This window comes from Haplochromis burtoni, unplaced genomic scaffold, assembly GCF_018398535.1.
Source record: "Haplochromis burtoni strain Fernald_Lab_line unplaced genomic scaffold, NCSU_Asbu1 Contig_384, whole genome shotgun sequence".
NCBI classification, from domain to species: domain Eukaryota; kingdom Metazoa; phylum Chordata; class Actinopteri; order Cichliformes; family Cichlidae; genus Haplochromis; species Haplochromis burtoni.
This window is the reverse complement of record NW_024582745.1, coordinates 259767-278067: the sequence shown is the minus strand read 5'-3', so window position 1 is coordinate 278067 and position 18301 is coordinate 259767. Positions and strand designations below refer to the sequence as shown.

General features: G+C 41.2%; 1 protein-coding gene across 1 annotated transcript in view; it reads right to left on the bottom strand.

The window, feature by feature from the left end:
* The window catches only part of LOC102302316 (1-phosphatidylinositol 4,5-bisphosphate phosphodiesterase delta-3-A), a gene marked incomplete in the record, with an annotated part of 39166 nt that extends 22756 nt beyond the window's left edge, over positions 1-16410 (bottom strand). Inside the window, 8 exon segments of the mRNA XM_042212650.1 lie at positions 783-927; positions 2967-3168; positions 3918-4143; positions 8533-8662; positions 8892-9120; positions 12778-12889; positions 12986-13041; positions 16097-16410. Of these exon segments, the coding sequence (XP_042068584.1) occupies positions 783-927; positions 2967-3168; positions 3918-4143; positions 8533-8662; positions 8892-9120; positions 12778-12889; positions 12986-13041; positions 16097-16187 (1191 nt within the window).
* Positions 16411-18301: the final 1891 nt, after the last annotated feature.

Here is an 18301-nt window from a genome sequence, read left to right as displayed (position 1 = left end):
TTTCGATTGAAAAGGTATCCTGTAAAAAAGCCCTGTGGGCCACATTAAAACCAATCTTTTCATAGATAAGGAAGCTGAAGAAGGTAACCAACAGGTAACAAACAAATTGGATGATAAATTATTGTTTTGAGGGTATCGTTTTGGCTGATTTGAGGCACGGTCAAAACTGACACGTTAACATAAGAGACAGTAACAGAAAGCTAACACAAGAGGAAGGACAAGCAGTAAAAATCAAAGAACATATACAGCAGCAGCATCTATATCTATATATCTCAAGACATAAGTCAAATCATCAGAATGGACAAACATATATTTACCATCACTAATGATGCATTCAGATGAGCAAAACTAGCTTCTAGAAGTCATTCATGATGGTTCCAAATATATAAATATATATATACATATCTGAACATTGAGAATGTCAGCACAGTGTTAGGATTTGAAGCTTCTGCTGATTGTGTGAGGAATTGTTTTTGGCTCATTGTGGTCTCTTTAATGGCAGGTAATCAAGGTAAGAATTCTATAATCTGTGGACTAAAGCAGCATCCATACAGGAAGCAATCTGATTATTGAGCATTACTTTGCAGCTGATGGTTGGTTGTTAGAACACATTCAAGGCTCCAATTAGCTAGTTAACCCTCTAATATATTTACACTACTGTAATAAGTCAGTCAATGATATCTGCAGTAGTTGCTTAGATTGTTTGAAATACCATACTGCACAATTTCTACAGTAAGATTTCATTTTCTGCAGAGAACTCTTGGTTACAGTGAAGTACTCACTTTGAAAGCATACTCATTGATAGTCTCAATTACTTCAACAAAGGGCACTTTGGAAGTAAGTGTGTGTCCATGATAGATAACTGGTTCTCCTTTGTCTCCATCCCAACAGTCCAGCTCCACACACCGACAACCATGTTTTAGAGCTCTAAGAGACAAATTCAAGCTTTGTGAGTAAAGGTGTACCTTGGGTTAAGAAAAAATTACATCTTAAACACCTTTTATTACATATTTCTGAAGTAAAGTAAATTTAAAGTAACTTAAAAAAAATTGGCATTTAATTACTTTTTGGACAAATGTAACATCAACAAATGACTGTTCTAAGCATATCAAATCCTATAACAAAGTACATAAAGGCAAAATGGCTATATAGTATTTTGTAGAAGAGATTGCTTTTGAAAATTTATATCTGTGATCTTTTTGGCTAATGTTACTTGCATACTTGCATGCCTGTTTACAATGAATATTTGCCAGCTCTCTGACATTTTCCATTTTCCACCTACTTCATCAGTAAACAATACAAATGGTGCACCTGTCACGACCTGCGGGATCGGCAAGGCGCCGATCATAATCTCCCCACTCCTGGCTCTCCTTTTCTATCTCTCTCTCCCCCTCTCTCCCCCTCTCTCCCTCTCTCTCCTGTTTGGCCGGGGCGGAACTCATGGCGGCTTCACGCCCTCGGCCCACGCCTTCCTGGATTGGGAACACCTGGGCCTCATCAGACCAGCTGGTATTTTAGAGGGGGGAGGTCAGCTGTTCAACACTGGATTGTTGTGAGGACTCTAGTCAGTACACGTCGAGCCCAAGTTTCCCATGCCTCCGCCTCAGAAAGTTAACGTGTGTCTCTGTGTTCTAGATTCCCCGGACTCGTCCCCGTGTTTCCCCGTGTGGAGTGTGGAAGGAGTGACTGGTCACTAGCGGAGAGAGAAAGGTTGGCGTGAGCGCGTGTGTGATTCCCCTGTTTTCCCTGGAACCCTGCCTCTCACATCTTGTTTAAAGCACTATCCTGGCACTGTCTGTAAATACACTTGGTGGAGATCTTGTAAATAAACCGTCTCTGTTAAAACACAACTCCGGAGTCCTGCGAGTGGATCCTCAGAGCAACCCGTGACAGCACCATCAGATTCATGCGGAATAGCTGAGTTATAGCTGGCTGGCTAACTGTATCTTGTTTGGTTAAGTTATACTTAGTAAAAGTATGCGTGAGTGGAATTATCTGGCTTGCCAAATTAACTCACCAGCTGTAATGCGCCATGACTTTAACTTATGTATAATGTTGAACAATGCCATGGTACAAACATTTCTACACTAAAGTATAATTGCCAACATGGGGTTGGTTAGCCAGCTAGTTAAAACTTGTACATGTGGGCTCATTTGTCAATGGTACCTTTTGTTAACAGTACCAAATTCCCAGGTATATACACTAACATTATGACCACCTGCCTAATATTGTGTTTATACCCTTTTGCTCACAGAAAAGCCCTGACCTGTTGAGGACTCCATTGCACCCCTGAAGACACGTTGCAGTATCTGGCACCAAGATTTTAGCAACAGATCGCTTAAGTCCTGCAAGTTGTCAGTTGTGGCCTCAATGGATTGGGCTTGTTTGTCTAGAACATTCCAAAGTTGGATTGAGATCTGGGGAATTTCTGAGGCCAGTATCTTGTCCAAGGACACTTTGGCATGCAACCAGAGACCAACCTTCAAATTAGCAGACCACCTGCTCTACCTCCTAAGCTACAGCCACCCAGGATGAAGTGATAGTCTTGACAGTCTTTTTCACTTCACTTGTCAGTGGTCATAACAGCTGAGAACAATTCTGAGAACAGAGCAGATATGCGAAGAAGCACTACGTAGTTTATCCACCTATTCCTAACACTAATCTTGATCTGAGTTCTGATGTCAGTGGGCTTAGCTAGGCAGCCCAGACAACGCCATCCAGCTGTTTATAGGGGACTGACAAGTACTGCTGCATTTTGTGTGTTATGATTGGTTTTTACAAAAATTCAGATTCACCTTGTTCAGAATTTTGTGAGACAATTTAAAGTATAATAATTTAGTACAAACCTCTCCTACAATAATAATAGTATACTGCCTTTGTCAATAATAGTGAAATAGGTAGGTTACCAAATTAATAAATGTATTTGCACACGGCCTAGTTCACAATCACTGCCCTGTTGCTGTTACCGTATGTAAGGCTCTGTGCTGCTGTTCCCAGTCAGCTGGTCCTTAGTGAGGTAGGTGTTGTGGGACGAGGAGATGAAGTAGTGCGACAGTGGGTGTGCCATGTCTTGGTAAACTCTAGCGTGTTCTGGGTTAAACACACAGTTTTCCTTTGACAACATGTACATGGTGAAACCATTGGGAGTCATGAAGCTATTCTTCTGGGCTGCAATGGGCAAAGAGAAACAAAGTTTAAAAAATAGGGTATTAAATAAACATCATTTTTATTCTTATAATTAAAAATAATAATAAAAATGCCTTAATTTTTTGTAGCACAGAAACAGAGGGGGAAGACATTCAGAAGGGATGCGACTAGCCAGGAATCAAACTGGTTGACTGGTTGCTGATGTATCCATGTAGACTGCATCCTCTTCACTCATTTACAGCTTTTCAACTCTTTTTATATCAGTGTCTGAATTAATATTCATGTGCCTATGATTAGTCAATTGATACCAGGAAAATACAGTAGACACACAGAGGAGCAGTCTGGAGCAGCCTATGTATACTCAGTATACACAGACTATTCTATAAAGACTTGAATCTCCTTCAGGTCTGATGTAAACTGAAACACTTCAGCTTATCTGATCACTTACCTCATCAATCCTTGTGTTTTCATTTGCTCTAGCCAGAATGTGTTACTGCTTATCCCTCAGACAGACTGGGAATAAATATAGAATTACCCCATCCCATTGTGATATTCTGTTCTGTCCTATTAGACATCTATGTGAAATGTTGTCAGGTCAGACTTGGTGTATGAATCTTTGAGTTGTGGCCAAACTGTGTTTTCCAGTCAAAATGTCCTTTGTACCACAAACTTCATCCTTTAGCACAGCTGAATATTTGTCAGGTAAGCTTTGCTATTTTTAAAGTATTTTAATTCTCCAATCTTATAATTTATTGTTACTAGTACCGTACCCCACTCATTAAGTTCATAGGTGAGTATGAGGCTTTGGGCATGAACGAGTGAGGCATCCTCCCCCTGGTCCTTTAGGAAATCCCTCAGGTCCACAGCTGAAAGCACACAGCCATTTGCAGAGTAGCGAATGAATATGATGTCCAGTTCTGGCCTTCGTAACAACTCCCTGCAGAAAACTTCAATCTCTCCGTGATCGAGACGACCGTCACCTGACTGGTCACATTTCTATCAGAAAGACGGAAATAATAGCAGTTTGTTAATGTGCAAATAGAACATGATTTGCTGTGGGGGTGTTATCTCTACCCACTTTTGGTCTATATATCCCTGTATCTGCTATATTATTTTTTATCCCTGGTGGGGATAGCTACGTAAAAATCCAGTGTTGTGAAAAAGTGAGCAGTGCCTGACCGGTCCAGGAGCTCATCGACCTGGGGCATCGGATAAGGATATTCCACACAGAACCATACAGACCCATCTTTCTTCACCACAAGAACTAGGGGGCTACACCACACACTGTTTGACTCTTCTATCACTCCTATTTTCAGCAATTCTCTCAACAATTTGCCTCTTACTCAGGTAACCTGTAGGGCTGTAAACACACCGCCACGCCAGGTCGCTCTATGCATGCTTATGCAAAATGGTGCTCTATGAGCGAAGTACGACGTGCAGAGGTGAGAACACATCTGCAAAACGCTGTTGGATACACCAACATCCACTCTCTGGCCCTGTGTGAGATGTTTATTACAATGGAGAGAGGCAGGAATGTTTGAATTTGGCATCTCTGGCCCCAATTCATCTCTCTCCTCTCCTGGTTTAGATTTCATGCCCAATAATTTGTACAGCTGTTTAAGTGTGTGAGACATGAATGACCTGCCCTGGTCAGTCAGGAATCTCTTTTGGGCTGCCAACTCAAAAGATGCCCTGAACAGCGCCTGCGCAACACTCTTTGCAGAGATGGTGCCCAGCATCACTGCTTCCGAGGGTTGCTTTGCATAATCCACCATAACTAATACAAAGCGATAGCCACGTGCCCTTCGGTGAAATGGCCTGATGAGGTCCATGCCAATGCGCTCAAACGGCACTTCCATTATTGGTAGTGGGCAAAAAGGTGCTTTTACAATAGCTGGCTGGTTAACCAGCTAACATTCCTTGCATGACGCATTCCATCAGCGCACATCTGCTCGGGCCTGGCCAATAAGATTGGGCTATTATTCGCTCCAGAGGTTTATCATATCCCATATGCCCTGCAATGGGGTTATAATGAGCCGCCTGGAAAATAATTTCTCGACGGCTTTTCAGCACCAACAACTGGGTGTACTCCTCTGTGTGAGTGTCACAACTCACTTGATAAAGCCTATTGTTCAATAATACAAAGTGTGGGTAGGCCTGCGCCGCTTCAGGGCACACCAGGTGACCATCAATTTCTATCACTTGGTCGAAGGCTGAGTGTGGGGTGTCATCATAAGACTGCTCCAGTGGGAAATCTCCCCTCGGGTGAATCACTGGTGCCGGCGGATCCTCCCTAGAAGTACATGTCACCGCTGAATGCCGCGCAGACACTACATGCTACTGCACTGTAAAATATTGTGTGATATTTGTGAATGCTCCCATGCACACACTTAACCGCACTTTGCTTCCAACAATGCTCTGGGGTGAACCAAGCTTTGATGCACGAGGGTCTGCGTACAGGCCATGTCCACCAAAGTCTGGTGTATATCTCCTTGACACCTTACTAATATGCGATAAGTCTGGTTGGGCCCAGAACACCCGCCTGACCTCCATCAGTGGACACTCCCGTTGCAGGTGTCCCGGCTGCCTGCGCCACCCCCTGTGGCTCGGGTGCCTGTTGTTGCTCGGCTCCGGGTTGGCAGGTTCGCTAGGACAGATTTGAGGACTGCAGGGGCGGAGGTCGCTCCGCTGGGGCTGGGCCAGGGGGCCTCCTCCTCGACGCAGTTACCGGCGGTTGCCTGCTGACCAGTTGGTGATCTTCAGCCAGGGCTGGTAACAGCGGACCATGTCGCCTCTCTGGGCAGCCCCTCCACAAACTGCTCCAGGACAATCATTGAGAGCATCCACGCCTCGCCCTCTGATGGCTCGGGCTGCAGCCATCTCATCGCGGCATTGTGCAGCCTACTAGCCCAGGCGAACAGCTGATCCCCCGCCTGCCACAAAACCGCCTGCAATGGTCCTCTGGGGAGAGCCCAGGCGAACGTCCTCAAAACGCCCCCCTGACACAGGGGGGTAGGATCACGGCCGCCGTCTGGGCCACTCCGGATAGCAGCAGCAGTAGCCGCGGAACCCACTCCACAGCAGGCCACTGGCATGCCTCAGCACTAACCTGGAACGCCTCCATGAGGACCTGGGGATCATCCCCGTCCCCTATCCGGTGCATGGCCACCATGAGAGGAGGGGATCGCAGCGGCGCGGCTGCCCTGTCCAGTCTCTCCCGCACACTTGTTTGTTGCTCTGCCTGAGCCCAAAGCTCATTCAGCTGGTCTTTGTGCACTGCTGCCTGCTCTTGGTGCATCACTATATCTGCCAAGTAGGTGCAGCAGCTGCACAGGTGCCGCAGACTGCGGGACCACCACTGTGAAATGAATGGACCCCACGTAGCCTCAGGTGACAGTTTTATGGTGTTATTAACAATACGTTATCCTTTTTCCTGACGTCAGGAGGTCAGCTTTTCAGCTGCTTCTCCACTCCACACTCAGCTCCTCTCTTAAGCCCCTGTGTCACTGAAATAGGGACAGTCTGATTACTGAGTGGCAGCAGCTGCCCTGCCAGCCACCCTGGCACTGCCCCTCGAGCCCACTTAACCACCCCCACACTGCAGCGGAGCCAGAGGCAACACCCCCGCCATATGCACACTCCAAGTGTGGGATGAATAACTAACCCAAATTGAGGAGTCTACAGTGGCTTGCAAAAGTATTCGGCCCCTTGAACTTTCCCACATTTTGTCACATTACAGCCACAAACATGAATCAATTTTATTGGAATTCCAGTGAAAGACCAACACAAAGTGGTGCACACGTGAGAAGTGGAACGAAAATCATACATGATTCCAAACATTTTTACAAATAAATAACTGAAAAGTGGGGTGTGGTAATTATTCAGCCCCCTGAGTCAATACTTTGTAGAACCACCTTTTGCTGCATTACAGCTGCCAGTCTTTTAGGGTCTGTCTCTACCAGCTTTGCACATCTAAGACTGAAATCTTTGCCCATTCTTCTTTGCAAAACAGCTCCAGCTCAGTCAGATTAGATGGACAGCGTTTGTGAACAGCAGTTTTCAGATCTTGCCACAGATTCTCGATTGGATTTAGATCTGGACTTTGACTGGGCCATTCTAACACATGGATATGTTTTGTTTTAAACCATTCCATTGTTGCCCTGGCTTTATGTTTAGGGTCGTTGTCCTGCTGGAAGGTGAACCTCCGCCCCAGTCTCAAGTCTTTTGCAGACTCCAAGAGGTTTTCTTCCAAGATTGCCCTGTATTTGGCTCCATCCATCTTCCCATCAACTCTGACCAGCTTCCCTGTCCCTGCTGAAGAGAAGCACCCCCAGAGCATGATGCTGCCACCACCATATTTGACAGTGGGGATGGTGTGTTCAGAGTGATGTGCAGTGTTAGTTTTCCGCCACACATAGCGTTTTGCATTTTGGCCAAAAAGTTCCATTTTGGTCTCATCTGACCAGAGCACCTTCTTCCACATGTTTGCTGTGTCCCCCACATGGCTTGTGGCAAACTGCAAACGGGACTTCTTATGGTTTTCTGTTAACAATGGCTTTCTTCTTGCCACTCTTCCATAAAGGCCAACTTTGTGCAGTGCACGACTAATAGTTGTCCTATGGACAGATTCCCCCACCTGAGCTGTAGATCTCTGCAGCTCGTCCAGAGTCACCATGGGCCTCTTGGCTGCATTTCTGATCAGCGCTCTCCTTGTTCGGCCTGTGAGTTTAGGTGGACGGCCTTGTCTTGGTAGGTTTACAGTTGTGCCATACTCCTTCCATTTCTGAATGATGGCTTGAACAGTGCTCCGTGGGATGTTCAAGGCTTGGGAAATCTTTTTGTAGCCTAAGCCTGCTTTAAATTTCTCAATAACTTTATCCCTGACCTGTCTGGTGTGTTCTTTGGACTTCATGGTGTTGTTGCTCCCAATATTCTCTTAGACAACCTCTGAGGCCGTCACAGAGCAGCTGTATTTGTACTGACATTAGATTACACACAGGTGCACTCTATTTAGTCATTAGCACTCATCAGGCAACGTCTATGGGCGACATTCAGGATTTTGTTCACAAGTGAGAGGAGTGCGGAATATGAGATCAACAAACAGACTACATGGCAGTCCACTGTAATAAAGAGAGAGCTGAGCGTAAATGTGAAGGTGTCAATTTACTGGTTAGTCTACGTTCCTACCCTTTCCTATGGTCACAAGCTCTGAGTACTAACCAAATAAAGTCATCACCATTTGTATACAATATAACAGAAAAACCCACACTGGGCGCCAAGAGGGGAAATCAATACTCCAGGCAGAATGGCTATAAACCCCTCAAAGTTAGCTTTAATTTAAATGATTGACTTTAATTACTTAAATTAAGCAGTGTGTTCTGCTACCTGGAAGAGGCTGCGAGCATACTGGTCATTCAAGTCAATATTGATCATCTGCAGCAGCATCTGAACCTCATCGTAGCTCATCTTGTCGTCGCGGTTTCGGTCAGCCCGACTCATATAAGCATGAATCCAGGTGACACTGTCAAGGAAGCACTGGTGAGCCATATGGTGTATTTTAACATGAAGTCTCAGTGGTTACCTCTTACAGTGCTAACTCTCTAGCTTGGATCTCTTGGTTCCCAGTGGTCAACAAATTATAATTAAATAATAATAATAATTATTATTAAATGTACACAAAGTAGTGCTTCTATAAATCCAAATGAACAGGGATGTATGTCCACCCCCACAAAAATCAAGGATATTGGTCAAGTTTCTCCTTCTGGGTCATGTTGTCCATCCTCTCCTGCAGGGTACGGATGCCACGGGCCCAGCACTGAGCTTCTTCTTGGCTTTGGCAGAGGAGATCCAGGCTTTTACGAGACCCTTTGAAGACCACTGTTAAACACTGGTTTTCAGGTACTGAGCCAACCATCTGCCGCAATGTTTCTGACTGGCAACCTTCGTGCACACACTCCACTTCCATGATGGAGACTGGAGGATGAAGAAAGAAATAAAGTGAGCAAAGAATTATTCAAATATATTCACACCTTGTGATTGTTATGGTCCTGACAGAGAGTTTTAAGATTTTTTTCTTTTATCTTTGTTTATTATTTGTTATGATACACTGTGTAGTGAGCAGAGAATTGGACCCAATATGCAGGACTCAGAAACAGAACTGAACTCAAAAGGCAGCTTTATTCCTGGACATGCAGCAAACCAAAATGCAAAGAACTTAAGTAAGCAGATACTGGTGAACATTAGCTAGAGAACTACACTGAGAAATAGACAGGGCACACAAGATCACATCAAGTGACAGAAGGAAACAGGGGGCTTAAATACCCATGAGATATGGGTAAAGGTGAAACACCTGGAGAACACAGCTGAGCAGAATCCACTAACAAAGCAAGGAAGGCAAAGCAGAACATAACACACACGAGACTATAACTAAACTCAGAAGCACAAGAGAACAATATATACAGAGACAACTCTTTTGTAATTTCAAAGAAATGAGCACATCCAGAACCAAGCTCGAAGACCCAGGACCATGACACTATTAGGTTTTCCACCCAGTTCTTGGTTTGTTTGTTCTTTAGAATTTGGTTCTTTGCTTATTCTGGTTTCCTTAGTTTCCTCTTATGTACTGTTACCACACCTTTGTCTCTGTGGTTAGTAACTTCCTGTTTTAATTTGGAAGTCTTTTGCCTTCTGTGTTGTGCTTATAGTTTTACTTCCCCTATCACTGTTTAGTTTCACTGCTTTCTTCTCACCGATCTGTTTTCCTAATTTAGCCCTCAATGTGCTCCGATGTGTGTATAACCTGTCTTTCACTTTAAGCTGACTGTATCACACTGTTGCCTACTTATGTATTTCCCTGTTATTTTGGATTTTGTTTCATGTATTTCTGTTTACTGTTTGTCTCTGCATTTATAGACCTTTTCCGTCTTTTTCAACCAAATGGCTCTCATTATGTTTTGAACCTTGTCCTGTCACATTTTGGATGTGGGTTCTAACATTCTGCACTTCACTAAGATGACAGAATAAGGCAACCAGAACATGGATGCAGAAGATATAGCAATCCTTTCCAAGGACCTGAAGGAGGAATTTAGGAAGCTTTTTGCAATTTCTACCTAGATTTTTGGATCTACAGATATTAAAAGTCTGTGGGCTGAAGGCCAGCATGCTGATGATGCTGGTGCCATTGCCAGCCCCCATCACAGCCCAGTCTCAAAATGGGCTCTGCCTCTAGGGGACTCTCATCCCTACCATTGATAATGGGCTCCAACCAAGCTTTTGGAGGGGTCTCCTCTGCCACTGTCAGCCTCCTCCCAACCCCCCCTGAATGATCATGACCTTTATCACCAGCTGCCATTCACCCCCTCCTAAGGGTCTCCAACCTGGGTATTGCTGGCTGTCATCACTGGCCACCGACTGCCAAAACAGGCCTACTGGCCACCTCCTCGGCCATTGCTGGGCCCCGGGCTCACTCCGAGAACTGTCTCTCTTCATTTGGGTAAACCCATAAAACTGCTTCTCTGCTTTGCCCTGCAGCCAGGCCAACCCACAGGACTGTCTTTGTACCTTGCATCACCTTTGGACCGGCTCTCTGAACATATTTTCCTTTCCCTTTGGTCTCCTCTGCCTCTTGATTCTGCACGTAGGCCTTTCTTTTCCAGCTTTTGGACTCTATGTTTGTTTTAGTAAGACACTTGTTTGTGTCTAACAAGCTTTTTTTATTTCCACATGTCAAGTCCAATTACAACCATCTACAAGTTTTTTGAAATACATCTGAGAAGATTATGGAATGAAGAGTACAAAGATTTAGCTTCAATGTGGGGATGAAATGAATCTTATTTAGAAGTGTAACATACTAGAGGAAAACCATCTCTGTAATGATCTTGGATGTCAGGAGTAAACCACAGAACTGGCACACCAAATCCAGTGCCAATTAAAGGCCCTGTACTGTACTTGGGAGTGGCTGAGTCATATGTTAACTACACAGCATCAAACCCACAGGCTCCAAGGCGGACTCCTGCCATATGTTTTGCAATCCCACTATTTGAACTAGAGAAAGGATCTTATGCTCAAAATAGATGAGCTCTATAATCAGGGCAACATGTGTGACCCTCAGATAGTGAAGGAGGGAGTACAAAGTACAGAGCAGCAAACTGTATTTAAAATGATCAAAAATAGATACAGTACATGGACATTTTACCTTACACACCCAGCCACCACTGAGCAGCCACTTGTTCTCCAGAAGGAAAGGCTACAGCGTATTACATAGGTTATATGTAATGTCATAGTTCTCTTTTCATATGAGCTAATCTAGTTTAATCACTTTAGCTAAACATAATGATGTTGGTCAGCATGTCTGCATAGTAACCCTTTATAATAACAATGATCAATAAACAGAAAAATGTATAGGTAATTAAACTTTACTTCACTGTTAACAAATAATTAGACCATGATTTTTCTTTAGATTATTTATTTATGTATTAGATGAATTTAAAAATTGGAGAAAAACATCTTTCTACCACAGGCCATGGTCTATTGATGATGATTACATCTTGACCAAAACCTGAGACACATTTTCGGCTCACGCATTAGTGATCTTTAAAAAGAAGCAGGTGTGATTATTTATCAAAGTATCAATGGCTCGATTCCTGTTTCTTTAGACAACATATCATATTGTTCCTGGACAAGATAGTGAACCCAAATTGCCCCTGAAACATCCACTGGAGTGTGTGTAATAGATAAAAAGCCATGCAATACAGTTCTGAATGAGCGCGTTTGTGAATTTATAACAGTGCTGTTAGTGTTTCGCTAAGAGCATCAAAGCACTACATTAAGTGCCATTACAAAGTATTTGCCCCCTTACTGATTTCCTAGTTTTTGCATATTTCTAACACTTACACATTTCAGATCATCAAATACATTTAGACAAAGATAAGATATTGATGAATCGCAGATTTGTGTTTGAAAAGTTTGTATGCACAATTTGCACACTGATTTTTTGTGTATGCACTGCTGAGCCCCACTGACAAACACACTGAGAACTCCACTTCTGGCTTATAAAAACTCAAAATGAAGGTTTTGGAGTGGCCAAGTCAATGTCTGGACTCAAATTAAGACTGAGATGCTATGGCCTGACCTTAAACAGGTCCTCCATGTTCAAACATTTCCAACATAACAGAATTAAAAACATTTTGCACGTAAGAGTAAGTCAAAATTTCTCCACAACTGTGTGAAATAGTCATTCCCAGTTATTCCAAATACTTGATTGTGGTTTCTGTTGTCAAGGAGCGCACAAAAAGTTATTAGGTTTGGGGGACAATTACTTTTTCAGACAGCTACAGACAGGTTTGGATGGCTTTTTTTCCATTAATAAATTAAATGATTTAAAAACTTTATTTTGTATTTACTCGGCTTATCTTTGTCTTACAATAGAATTTGTTTGATGATCTTTGTGTTTTATAATCATCAGCACTGTATAATATATGTTATATGAAAATAATCATTTATTTATTCTGTGATCATGTAACAGTGTGGACTGCAACTTGTTATAGTTTAATGTTTCATTTACAACTGACAATTCAAATTCATTTAGTGTCAATAGTGTGATGCTGCATACAACATAGTACAAAAACTTACAGGATTGTTGTTCCTTGGCCCGGCTGGATGTTTTGTATGATTGACACCAAACGGTGACACCATCTTCCAGCAACTTCAGAATCCGACGCTTCTGCCAGCGAGGCGAGCGAACCTTCCCATGTAATGATTTCATATGTTACAATACATGTAATATATAGCATTCACAAACTACTTCTAACCGCTACAAATGGTTTATAATTATTGATACCTTCACCATACTAGAGCCCTGCAGCATCTGCCTCACATCTTCATCACTTTGCACTCCTAGAAAGCATAGAGACAAAATGATGGTTGATTAAAATTATGTTATAAACACTATATTTATATACTGTATTTGGGTGTGTATAAAATAGCAGTGAGCATACACCTAATTATAATACGATTCAAATTCAGTAGCACTGGGATAGGCCGAAGAAAGAACAGGGAGGGCATAAAGAGAGGAAAAAGAGATCAGAGTTAAAATTAGAGGCTAGTGTGTATACATCTGCCACACCACAGCTGCTCGTGTGGGTGCACTGTAATTGAAATATATCTTGGGTGGGTGGACAGAGAAAAATGGAAGGAAAAACTATAAAGACAACATTTGGAGCCATTATAAACTTGGGCCCCCCCAAAAAAGTAACACCTCCAGAAATGTGCCTCATAGCTGAATGGATGTGTACTTCTGCTAGAGGAGATTGTTTATTAAACAATTATTCATTATAAAAAAAAAAAAAATGTAATTTTGCACCAGGCCACGAGCAATCCTTGTAGGGTTAGTTCTTATAACTTGGACATAGTTCTCTCTGTTTTGTATGTCAATACTTGAAAGTACAAACTGTCAAAATTCTTGGTATCCCGTTTGTGGGTTCTTTTGTAGAATCTCATGAACTCTACGGCACGGAAGGAACCTTTCAGTGACGTAAGTGTATGGTGATTAGTCTAGAGCCCAAAAGGTGGACTGCAGTCTGAATCCAGATCCAAACACTATTCTGTATGGACCCATTAGATTTGATTCTTGGTACAAGTTTTCTTGTATGCATGTACAGCATGGTTATTTTAATCTGTACTGCTATTATCATTTTTTGGCAGTCAGTGTGTGCACACAGCAAACATAGACCAGTCACATGGATTGTAAGTCATTCCATGTGATGTTACTCAGCCAATCAGGTCATTTTTTCAAAGCAACGTTCCAAACTAGACCTTTTCTTTTTTTAAATTAAGGACTTTATATGTAAGACAACTCTTTCAAGAGTTCTTTATTTCATTTTGAATGTAAAAGAACATTATTTTATTTTATTCTATTTTAGTTTATTATATAGCACTTCAGTTCATAGTGAAAACATATAATAAACCCTGCTGAAATACAATTGAATTGAATGTTCTTTATTTTACTGGAGACCCAGTTGTTGACCACATACAGCCACTAATACAACTATTTTTAATATATTGAAATTAATTATAATGTTTTTGTTATTCTGGAGCTTCTTTCGAGGGGATTTTCTCAAACTCGACCGCCTAAACTTTTGTCTAGACGTAAGCATACGGCACATCTGGAAGTTATTCACAGCGACTTCACTCGCTCCACATGGTGATGTGTTAGCCTTATTCTAACATGGATTGAATAAAATTTTCACCTCAAAATTATATACCCAATACCCTATAATGACAGTGAAATGTTTTCTTTAAATTCTTGGAAATTTAAAACAAAAAACTAAAAATATAATACAGGCATAAATATGCACAGCCTTTGCTTATTGCAATTCTTGATGATGATAAAAGTTTGGCACACCTGGACTTCTTTAAGTTTCTCTTTAAGTGAAGAGATTTCACGTCTCATCAGAGAAGCTTCTTCAATTTTAAAACCAAATTGTGCAGAGTCCCAGGTATTTAAAATGTACTGGGAGTTATTCCAGGTTTCTTGACCTACTATCATCCATGTGCTTCATCACATGAGCCATAGTTTGAAAAAAGGCATGACTAAGGCCTTTCTACCCTGACTGCTCAGAATGGCTGGGCGGCAGATACAGGAAGTGTCCTGGTGATGCTTCTTCCATTTATGGATGATGGAGGCCCCTGTGATTACTGGGACCTTCAATGTAATATAATCCAGTCTTGGAGGTCTACAGACAAGTCCTTGTCTTCACAGCTTAATTTGTCCTCTGACATCTGCCGTCAACTACGGGACCTTATATTAGAGAGCTGCCTTTCCAAATCATGTCCAGTGAACTCCATCCCCCTAAATGGTTGTGACATATGGACACTCCTTTCTCAACTTGGTTCTGCTGCAGGTTTCTTCCTATTAAAAGGGAATTTTTCCCTTCCCATTGTTGCCAAAATGCTTGCTCATATAATTGTTGGGGGTTTCTCTGTTTGCTCTGTATTATTGTAGGATCTTAACCTTACATTATAACGCGCCTTGAGGTAACCTGTTGTTGTAATTTGGCTCTATAGAAATAAAACTGAATTGAATTGAATTGAATTGAATTGGACACACCACGGGTGGACTCTAGTCAAGTTGTAGAAACATCAGACACATGATGACACAGGATGCATCACAAATACTTATGTACATGCTATATTTTGGGTTTTTAGTGTAGAATTCTAAGGTGAAAAATGAATTTAATCTATTTTTTTAAAAAAAGGCTGTAAATACCGAGCTATAGCACATGGGTGGCTAAAGTTGTTTTACCCTGGGATCCAACTTTTTTGTTTGAAAAAATAAATAAATAAATGAAAAATCATAGAAGTGAGAATGCACAATTTTACTCCAAGTTGCCCCTAAAATTCTCAACTGGCCTAACTTTTTTTTCACAAAACATGTTATCTCTACAAACCCATTAAGGGACAATCAATGTACTAAATATTATATAAGATTAGGAGACAATGAAAGAAGCGGGGTCATGTCAGGTATATGATACATTTTATGGGCTCAGTTTATGTTGCTCAATTCAGTGGCACATATTTAAATGTGAAAAATGTACATCTATAACAACAGAGTCACCTCCTTATTTTTTAACTGGATTTGAATAAGTCAGGAAAATATTTTTAAGTTAATTATCGGCTCACTGGAATACGGTAATTTCAGTAATTTTACTATCTGGATAAACTAGAGCAGCGTGGAATAGTATACCTCAAGTACCTCGATTTGTACTAGGGAGCAAAGCAAATTTTTCAAGCACTGCAATCTGAATGTGAAGCAGGGTTAACGGGTTAAAGCAGGGTTACTGTCTAGCAAAGCCATTTTCTCAGTCGGAGGGAGTGGGGGAGATACCGGTACTCTTTCAGTAAAAATACAGAGCATAATAAACGCACAGGCTGCTGTAACAAAAACTCTCACCCAGATTCCGCAGAGGATCAATGGCCTTTAATTCGGACGTCCCGGCTCCGTTCTTGACCTGGGGGATTGCTTTCTTTCTGTTGCCCAACATACTGTAAAGAGGCTGCGCTTTATTTAGCTCTCCGTGCCTCCCTCCGTCCCTGCAACCGTATCCTGCGTTGTGTGTGTGACCGAGGTAGGAAGCTGACAGTGTACTGGCTCGGCTGTCAAGACAGTGTATACAAATCACAGAGCAGAGTGCTCCTCATGTTTTATCCTGCCGGAGGAAAACAAGAGACAAGACAAACCTTTGCAATGTCATTGTGGTTGGATTGTAAAGCATCTCTTCCTGGATGATTTTCAAAATAAAGACATTGCGACGCGCAAACAGGGTAGACCTACCTGTTTCATGTTATTTATTTATATTTATAAAAGACGACTTCTGGACCCACGTAGTCTCTTGAAGTAAAATTAAAAATAGTGTAGACAGAGGCATAATTAAGACCTTGTATAACCATTCTCTGCTTGTCATTCTCTGCTTGTGTCTACAAGATTTAGTAATTTTTATTTGAACATCAATTAATTTTTATTATTATATTTTATTTATTTAATATATTATAGCATTATTTCACAGCAACAGTTGTGTCTTTTCCCAGTTTGTGAGCTAATCACTGTAATATTAAAAAGAGAACAACAGCCATCACCAAATTCACCATGGATAGCACTTGGTGATGGTGCGATACAAGAACTACCTTTAAACAGGAAGATAGACAGACAGAGTCAGTCCAGTTCTTTCTTATTGTATTGCTTAACAGAAAATATCTGCACCCATTTATCCATCAATTTCCAAATTCAGCGTTGGGAGTGGAGGAGGCGGGAGAACATGCAAATGTTTTGTCATGTTGTATTCTACTAAGAAAGCTACTGAGACACATTATTGCAGATTCATCATGATTAACTAAATAATCGAAGCATTATTTTAAATTGATCAGAACTGCAAGGTGAACGTTTCCTAATCACGATGCCACATTAGTTATTTATTCGTATTTCCCATGTATTATCTCACCTTACCAGAAATAATATTTTTTGAAGCTTTTAACCTAAATCTGAGATTTGGACCTTATTATGCCTTTGTTTTGAAAGCACACGTCGGTATTTCCGGGGATGTCTTCGTGAAGTTGACAGCAAAAATTATTTAAACGGATTATAGACCGTGGACAGACGTGAAATTTGAGATTTCCTCGTCCGCCCCATCTACTAAGATCCAGTTTTAAAAGGGACCACGGTACAAGTGATGCATTCACTGATGTTAATGATCAGCCCTAAAGCTGATCCTTAACACAGTCCTCTGTTAGGGCAGCGGAGGGCTATTGTATAATAATTAATCCACAAATCGGGCTGCATGTCCCGCGTTGACTGCAATACATGAAAGTGATGGATGCAAATTGATGCCTCCTAGACTAATTTCGTAATTGCAGGATAATGTTTTAAACAATGCTAACGACAATAAAAAAATCTTTTGGTTTATTGATTACTTTGTTTCATAAACGGTTATAGAGCAGGATTAGTTCACTTTGTGTGTCCATGTTGATTAATCCCATCCGCAGTGGAAGAAGTGATGGTAGAGGACTCAGATTTTACCAACTGAAGCCTGTAAACATCAGTCCCATTTAAGTAAAGTGACTTTTATCATTCAAATATAATCAAGTAAAGAAAATGTTTGTCATAACATGTTCCTTGAAATTGACATTATTATTATTATTATTATTATTATTATTATTATTATTATTATTATTATTATTATTATTATTATTATTATTATTATTATTATTATTATTATTATTATTATTATTATTATTATTATCGTGCCATACATTAATATGTATGGGCAGCATTTACTGTCAGAATTCATATATATATATATATATATATATATATATATACACTACTTTTAATAGTATATAGTTTTAATAGTTTTACTATTACTAATATAGTAATAATAATAACTATTATTACTATATTATTATCGGAGATGATGGTGGTAAAAAAGGGGTGGAAGCAGAGATTTTCATTGAGAGTGACCAGGATGGACAAGAAAAGAAACAGGTATGTCACTGGGATAGCTCAGGTTGGATTTCCGCGGTTTGGATACAAATTTAGAGAGGCATGGTTTAATGAAGTGGAGGGATAGTGGATCTATTGGACAAAGGATGTCCAGTATGCCCA